General features: G+C 54.0%; 1 protein-coding gene across 1 annotated transcript in view; it reads right to left on the reverse strand.

The window, feature by feature from the left end:
* Positions 1 to 1,977, reverse strand: part of LOC120390576 (sialic acid-binding Ig-like lectin 12) — a 45,742-nt gene extending 43,765 nt beyond the window's left edge. The window contains exon 1 of the mRNA XM_039513309.1: positions 1,779 to 1,977. Within this exon, the coding sequence (XP_039369243.1) occupies positions 1,779 to 1,977 (199 nt within the window). The remainder of the gene's footprint in view (positions 1 to 1,778) is intronic.
* Between the last annotated feature and the right edge of the window lie 6,626 nt (positions 1,978 to 8,603).

Genomic DNA, 8,603 nt, shown 5'->3' on the forward strand with positions numbered 1-8,603 from the left:
GGATCTCAGGGGGAACTGGGGTGCCTCGTGTGTGCGGGGGAATCCCAGCACGGGGGTATTGGAATGTGTGGGTGGATCCTAGGACAGGAGGATCCCTGGGGGCAGGGGGGGGGTAGAGAGGATCCCAGAAGAGAAGGGCCTGGAGGTGTGGATGGGAGGGGAGCCATAGCCAAGGGGGCAGGAAGGGGTAAAGATCCCTAGGGAGAAGGGGCTGCCCGGGGTGGGGGGAAGGGGCCTGGAGTAGAATTGGCTGAGGGTGCCTGGGGAGGGGGTGGGGATCCCCGCACAGGGCTGAGCTGGGGGAGGGGCTGGAGGGCAGGGCTGGGAGCCCGGGGGGGGGGGATCCCAGCAGAGCAGGCTGGGGGCCGGCATGGAGGGGCTTAAGGGCAGGGCTGGGGAGCCCGGGGGGGATCCCAGATGGGGCTGGGGGCGGCGTGGAGGGGCTGGGGGGGGTCACTCACAGCCGATGTGGAGCCGGACGGTTCTGCGGGTGGAAGGTCCCCGTGGTGGCCTGTAGGTGACGCTGCAGACGAGCTCTTTGCCGTGGTCCCCCAGGCCGGGCGTGAAGCTGAGCACGGAGCTGTGGGCAGAGGAGCCGTTCGCCAGCTGGGCTGAGACGTTCCGGGCTGTGTCGCTGAACAGCCCCGTCCAGGTGACTCGGGGAGGGGGCCCGGAGCAGCGCCCAGGGGCCGTGCAGGTCACAGTCACCGGCTCCCCGGCCAGCAGCCTCCCTGGCAGCCCCCGCGCCGGCGAGATCTGGATCTCTGGCTCCTCCGTCAGCCCTGAGACACGGGGAGAGGGGAGAGAATCACTCAGGGACACGGGGCCTTTCCTCTTTAGGGGTGCGGCTCTTATCTGTCCCCAGGGCGGGGACTGGCTGGCTCAGGGGGGCTGCTGAGCGGTGTCATAAATATAGAGGGACAAGTAACAACTCTCTGTGTGCAGTAGCATCAAATCCCTCACTGGCAGCTGTACTAAATCGCCTTCCCTGTAAGGGATTAATCAGCTCAAATAACCTAGTTGGCTCATTACCAGAAGGACCAATGAGGAAAGAAGAAACTTTCAAATCTGTGGGGGTGGGGGGAGGATTTGTTTGTTGCTCTCTTTGTTGTTCCCTCTCTGGACGGAGGGAGAGACCGAGCAGGTACAACAGCTCTTGAAAATATACCTGGAAGACTAGATCTAAAACCACAGACATTGTAAGTAGGCAAGGAAAGGCGCTAGGTTATCTTGTGTTTTAGCTTGTGAATTTTCCTAGGCTACAGATGTAGTTTGATTCCTGTTTTTGTAACTTTGAAGCTGAGCCAGAGAGGAATCCTCTGTGTTTGAAATCTTTTATTTACCCTGTGAAGTTACCTTCCAAACTGATTTTGCAGGTGTGATTCTATTTCTCTCTCTATATATATGAAATTCTTCTTTTAAGAACATGATTGATTTTCAGTGTCCTGAAGACAGAGTCTGGTCTGCGCTCACATTGCTAACCAATTGTTTGGTACATTATTCTCAAGCCTCCACAGGAAAGGGGATGAAGGGGCTTGGGGGATATTTTGGGAGGATTGGGATTCCAAGTGAACCTTCCCTGGATTTTTCTATAAATCACTTGGTGGTGGCAGCAATAGCGTCCAAGGACAAGGGAAGGAATTTGTGCCTTGGGGAAGGTTTAACCGAAGCTGGTAGAATATAAGCTTAGGGGGTGTTTCAGGCAGGTCCCCACATCTGTACCCCAGAGCTCAGAGTGGGGGGAAACTCTCACAAGCGGTGACTGCGGCTGCTCTTACCTGGCACAGAGATCGTGAGCGCAGGGTCAGAGCCATCAGAATTGGAGCGGTAAGTGTGTTCAAACAGGCCTTTTTCAATGCTAAAGAAATATCTCCCTGAATCCGTCCGTCGGGCATCGCTGATTTGCAGGGAGCAGTCGCCGTGCGCTGGATCCCCCGTCAGCCGGAACCGGCCCTGGGTCTCCTGCGACAGCCTCATGCTGGCGCCACTGTTGGCCACGGGAGTATCCTGGCCCCCAGTAGCAGACTGCTTGTACCAGACTCTGTATAGCTGGGCCGAGGGATTGTCGGTGTCATACGAGGCTGGGTACGTGAAGGTGCAGGGGACGAGAACGCAGAGACCCTCCTGCACCGACACCGACTGCGGCACCGTCAGGGTAAATCCGGGTTCCTGGGCCAGGGACCCTGCAGGGGACGGGGAGGGATCGAAGTGGGGCCCAGAGAGAGCAGAGCCCCCCCCTGAGCTCCCCCCAGACAGGGCCGGCTCCAGGTACCAGCCTGCCAAGCACGGGAGGGGGCGGCACTCGGGGTTTGTTTCGGTTTGGCCAGGCGGCGCTGGGGGGAGGCGGGGTGCCCTGCTGGGGGGCGGGGAATTGGGCGACGCGAAGCTCGGGGGGCGGGGACTTGGGCGGGGCGACGCGACGCTCGGGGGCGGGGCCTTGGGTGGCGTGACGCTCGGAGGGGGGCGGCGCTCCTTGTTTTTGCTTGGGGCGCCAAATATGTTAGAGCCGGCCCTGCCCCCACAGCCCTGCCGGTGCCCCTCACTCCCGACCTGCAGCCCCCTGCGAGCCCAGCCCTGGGTCCTTGACCATTTCTCACTCCATTTAGTTTCCATCCCTCCCTACATCGACCCCCCAGCCCCCGCTCCCTCTCACGTGGTGCCCCCTAGCACCACACTGGGGCATTGGGATCCCCTCCCCCTCTTGTCCAAGTCCTGGGATAGACCTGGCCCTGCTTAGCGCCAGTTCTGCCCTTCCCCCTAAAGTGGGAGGTCCCGTTCCCCAGCATCCTCCTGTGGCATCAGGGCTGTGCCCATGGCTGGGCTTTGGGCTGGGACAGACCTAGAGCAAGACGGGAGTGAGAAGTGTGAGAGCAGAGGCTCTCTGGGGGGCGCAGATCTGCCTGGGGGACCATCAGTGCTGCTGGGCTCTCCAGGGGGCTGATCTGGGGCTGCTGGCAGCGCAGGGACCTCCCCTCCACATAGAAAACCCCAAATCACCAGACTGTCCTGCGAGTGATCCCAGCAGTTGAAGGCCAGTAAAAGCCCTAACTTCAGCTCACCTCCCCCTCGAGATCTATCAATGCCCCTCACTCCCGACCTGCAGCCCCATCTGAGCCCAGCCCTGGGTCCTTGATTAATTCTCACTCCGTTTAGTTTCCATCCGTCCCTACATTGAGCCCCCTGCCCCCACTACCTGTCACTCAGTGCCCCCTAGCACCACACTGGGGCACTGGGCTCCCCTCCCCCTCTGGCCAGTCTCCCTTCCAAGTCCTGGGAAAGACCTGGCCCCGCTTAGCGCAGGTTCTGCCCTTCCCCCTGCCCTGGGGCTGCAGGTGCTGCTTACTTACCCCTCCAGAGCAGGGCGAGGATCAGGACCCTCAGCGTGGCAGGACCCCCTGCTCTACAGGGGGGGCCCTGAGGCGGGAGCTTCCTTTCCCCAGCATCACAGTGTGGCAGCAGGGCTCTGCCCATGGCTGGAGCGTTGGGCTGGGACAGACTTAGAGAGAGAAGGGGGGTGGGAAGTGTGAGAGCAGAGGCTGTTTGGGGGGCGCAGATCTGCCTGGGGAACCATCAGTGCTGCTGGGCTCTGCAGGGGGCTGATCTGGGGCTGCTGGCAGCGCAGGGACCTCCCACCCACACAGAAAACCCCAAATCACCAGATGGTCCTGAGAGATCATGAGCTAAAAAAATCCTTAAATTGGTGAAAAAAACCTGAGATTTTCTTTAAGAATCATGAGAGCGGCCAGAAAAACCCAAGCTGGTGACAGAAGGTCGGAAGGCAGCGCTGCTCAGTGCGTGCTTTCCTTCAGTCTTCCCACAAAAAACAACATGTGAGCGGGAAACCACTGAAGTTACCACAGACAACAAAGGGGAAGGGCTGCAGATCGGGATCAGTAAAGAACACGTCAGGGATGTTCTGGCCAATTTGAATGAATTCAGATCAGTGGGGCGGGAAGCTGTTCAACCCAGGGGGATGAAGGAATTAGTCGAAGAAAGCCTGACCTCAACACCTGGAAAGCTACTAGAGTTATGTATAAAACCTTCAATTTGTGAGGCCGAAGGGGTGATCACCAGCATGGATTTACCAAGAACAAATCCTGCCAAATCAGCTTGGTTTCCTTCTTTGATGAGGTAACTGAACTAAGAACTTTGCCATTACTGTATGTAATTGATTCCATTTAACCATTTAACCAACTAACTCTCATCTCTACCTTTTTCCTTTTATGAATAAACCTTTAGGTTTTAGATTCTAAAGGATTGGCAACAGCGTGATTTGTGGGTAAGATCTGATGTGTATATTGACCTGGGGCTTGATTCTTTGGGATAGAGAGAACCTTTTTCTTTTATTGGGGTGTTGGTTTTCATAACCATTCATTCCCCAGGATGAGTGGCTGTGGTGGTGATACTGGGAGACTGGAGTGTCTAAGGAAATTGCTTGTGTTGGTCACTGGGGTAAAACCAAAGTCCTCTTTGTCTCGCTGGTTTGGTTTGCCTTAGAGATGGAAAAAACCCAGCCTTGGGCTGTAACTGCCCTGTTTAAGCAATTGGTCTTGAATTGGCACTCTCAGTTGGGTCCCACCAGAACCGCATCGTCACAAGGTGATCCCAGCAGTTGAAGGCCAATAAGCCTAACTTCAGGGACGGGCAAACTGGTTGAAATTATAGTAAAGTGAAAGTATAGCACAGAGCAGAATGATCAGATGCAGAGATTTGTTGGGGAAGACTCAATATGGTTTTTGTAAAGGGAAATCATGGGTCGCCAAACTACTCGAATTTTTGACGGAATCAACAGCATGTGGACAAGGGTGACCCAGTCGATGTCCTTAGATTTTCAGAAAGTCTTGGACAAGGTTCCTCCCTAAAATACTCTTAAGCAAAGTGAGCTGTCATGGGATAAGTGGGAAGGGATCAGTAACTGGTTAAAAGCTAAGAAACCAAGGATGGGAATAAAAGGCTAATTTTCACAGTGGAGAGAGCTGAATAATGGTGTCCCCAGGGGTCTGTACTGGGACCAGGGCAGTTCAGCATGTTCATAAACGATTTGGTAAAAGGGGTAAACAGGGAGGTGGCAAAATTTGCAGATGATACAAAACCACTCAAGAGAGTTAAGTTCAAAGCTGACTGCGATGAGCTACAAGGGGATCTCACCAAACTGGGTGACTGGGTAACAAAATGGCAGATGAAATTCAATGTTAATAAATGAAAAGTAATGCACATTGAGAAACATAATCCCAACTATACATATAAAGTGATGGGGTATAAATTAGCTGTTACCATTCAAGGAAGAGATCTGGGAGTCACCATGGATAGTTCTCTGAAAACATCCACTCAATGTTCAGCGGCTGTCAAAAAACGTAACAGAATGTTGGGAATCATTAGGAAAAGGAAAGATAATAAGACAAAATATCATATTGCCTCTATATAAATCCATGGTACGTGCACATCTTGAATACTGTGTGTAGTTCTGTGGCCCTATCCCAAATTGGAATTGCTAAAAAAGTTCAGAAAAGGGCAACAAAACTGATTAGGGGATGGAACAGCTTCCATATGAGGGGAGATTACTAAGACTGGGACTGTTCAGCTTGGAAAAGAGACGACTAAGGGGGGATATGATAGAGGTCTGTAAAATCATGACTGGTGTGGAGACAGTAAATAAGGGGTGTTATTTACTTCTTCCCATAACACAAGAACTAGGAGTTCCCCAATGAAATTAATAGGCGGCAGGTTTAAAAAAAATGTAAGGAAGTATTTCTTCCCACACAGTCAACCTGTGGAACTCTTTGCCAGAGGATGTTGTAAAGGCCAAAACTATAACAGGGTTAAAAAAGAACTGGATAAATTAATAGAGGGTATGTCAACCAATGGATTATTAGCCATGATCTACAGTGATAGTGTCTATAGCGTCTTTTTGCCAGAAGCTGGGAATGGGCGACAGGGGACGGGACACTTGATGATTCCCTGTTCTGTCCATCTCCCCGGGACACCTGGCATTGGCCACTGTCAGAAGACAGGATACTGGGCTAGATTGTCCTTTGGTCTGACCCAGTCTGGTCGTTCTTATGAAGAAATGTGGACTTGGTGGAACTACCATTAAGTGGATACAGAACTGGTTAAACAACCGCAAACAATGAGTAACTGTTAATGGAACGATGTGGGATTGGAGGGAGGTCCCAAGTGGGGCTCCACAGGGATTTGTTCTAGGTCCCGTGTTGTTTAACATCTTTATCAGTGACGTGGATGTAGGACTAGGGAGCAGACTGATCAAATCTGCAGATGACACAAAGCTGAGAGGAGTTGCCAACACTTTGGAAGATGGAGCTAAACTTCAGAGGAATCTTGATAAATTGGAGAATTGGGCTGTAGCTGACACAATGAAATTCATCAAGGACAAACGGAAGATGCTCCACGTAGGGAACAAAAACCAAATGCACAAATACAAGATGGGGAAGAACTGGCTTGGCAGCAGCACTGCTGAGGAGGAGCTGGGAGTCGTGGCTGATCACAACCTCGACAGGAGTCAGCAATGTGATGCTGTTGCAAAAAAAAACCCCAAAGAAATGCAATGTCAGGTTGCATGAACAGAGGCAGAGCATGCAAGTCAGGAGAGGTGACAGTACCGCTCTATGCCTAAGCTGGAGGACTGTCCAGTTTTGGTCACCAATGTATAGAAAGGATGTAGAGAAATTGGAAAGGATTCAGAGGCGAGGGATCAAAGGGATGGAATGGAAGCCCTAGGGGCACAGCCTGAAGGAACTAGGTATGACTAGTTTGGAAAAGAGATTGGTGGGGTGAGAGGGGACATTATCACAGTTTACAAGTACAGGACAAGCTACCATAGAGAAGCTGGAGAAAAGCTGTTCTCTCTCACCCCAGAGAGCAGGACAAGAGCAGTTGGACAATGGAGGAGATGCCCAGGGAGGTGGTGGAAGTGCCTTCACTGGAGGGTTTCGAGAGGGGGCTGGACAGTATCTGTCTGGGATGGGTTAGACCCAACAAATCCTACATCTTGGCAGGGGTTGGACTAGGTGACCCCTGTGGTCCCTTCTCACCCTGTGGGTCTGTGATTCTAGGATTCGCTAAAAAATCCCAAGATTGAATGTGAACATGACAAGCCCAACCCCTCCCTGAAATGCGCTGATAAATCCTGAAGTTTGCTTTAAAAATCCTGAGATTGGCCAAATATTGTGAGATTTGCTCTCAGAATCCTGACTTTGGCTTTTAAAATCCACATATTTGTGCTTTGTCTCCCTGCACCCAGTTCTTTGCAGCCCTTTGCCTCATCCACCCCACCTGGGTTCTGGTGCAGTGAGCTCGGCGGGTGTCAGCCTGGATCCCCCATGGCCCATGCACCAGCCCAGAGCATGGTGGGACGGGCCCTGCTGTCCAGGGCTGTAGGGGCAGGGGCCGGGCCCGTGAGATCCAGCCTCCATCCCCATCCCTGGGTCGGGACCCTGCTCGGCCTTGAGGGGCATCAGCAGAGCTGTGGGGGCGGGGAGCCCAGGGCTGGGATAGCAAGAGGCTACAGGTGGGGATTGAGGGGCACCCCAGTCTCCACAGACCCTCCTGCTCCCTCCCCCCTATTTCCACTCACCCCTAGACCTGCAGAGGGGGGCTCAGCACCTGGCTCTCCGACCCTGCAGCCTGGGTTCCTGACTCAGAGTCTGGGGAAGCGGCAAGCACAGGAATGTGAAAGCAGAAGTGGGTGTGGACGGGAGGGGGTTGGGGGGAGATGCTGTCTCAGAAACCCAGCACCAGCATCCTGCCGACTTCCCCTCCTTCTGGCTGGCCCTAACCACGGCTTCCCTGCAACAGAGGCAGGCTGCATATTGCTTGTGGGGCTGGAAATAGAACCCAGGAGTCCGGGATCTGAGCCCTGCTAACCCTCACTCTCCTCCCAGAGTTGGGATAGTGCCCAGGAGTCCTGACTCCCTGCCTCCACCCCCCACTGTAACCCACTAGACCCTGCTCCCCTCCCAGAGCCAGGGACAGGAAAGGAGACCTGACTCTGAGACCCTCTACACCCCACTCCGGTCCCAGAGCTCTGGATAGACCCTGGAATCCTGGCTCCCAGCCCCACTGTTATGACCATTCCCCTCCCAGAGTCAGGAATAGAACCCAGGAGTCCTGGCTACCTGCCCCCCATCCCAGATCTATCCCTTTCTTACTGGTTTTCCCAATCACACAATAATATTTGAAGACTAGCAGCTCACACCTCTTATCGTATTGTACATGTAGCAAATGCTAATCACTCACCCCGAGCTGAGATGCAGCCGCCTCTGGGGCGGGGTGGCTGGGAACAGCCACACAGCGACACTGCCCAGGGGTTGCTCACCCGGAGCTGAGATGCGTCTGCCTCTGGGGCGAGGCGCTGGGAACAGCGCACTGGAACAGCAGATGTCTGGTTAGGACAGCTAGTGAATCCCGACTCCAATGGGAATCACCGGGTGCGTGAGGAGACCTGCCTGGGACTGAGCAGGCGCGAGTGTCAGGGTGAGGGCTGTGGAGAGATGTGAGATTTCAAGACAGGAAAGGGAAGTCAGGGCGTGAATCTGGGCCCTAGAGCGTATTGCAGAAGCCGGTTCCAGTGGCTGCAGATCTCGGTG

This window comes from Mauremys reevesii, linkage group 24, assembly GCF_016161935.1.
Source record: "Mauremys reevesii isolate NIE-2019 linkage group 24, ASM1616193v1, whole genome shotgun sequence".
Taxonomy (NCBI): Eukaryota; Metazoa; Chordata; order Testudines; family Geoemydidae; genus Mauremys; species Mauremys reevesii.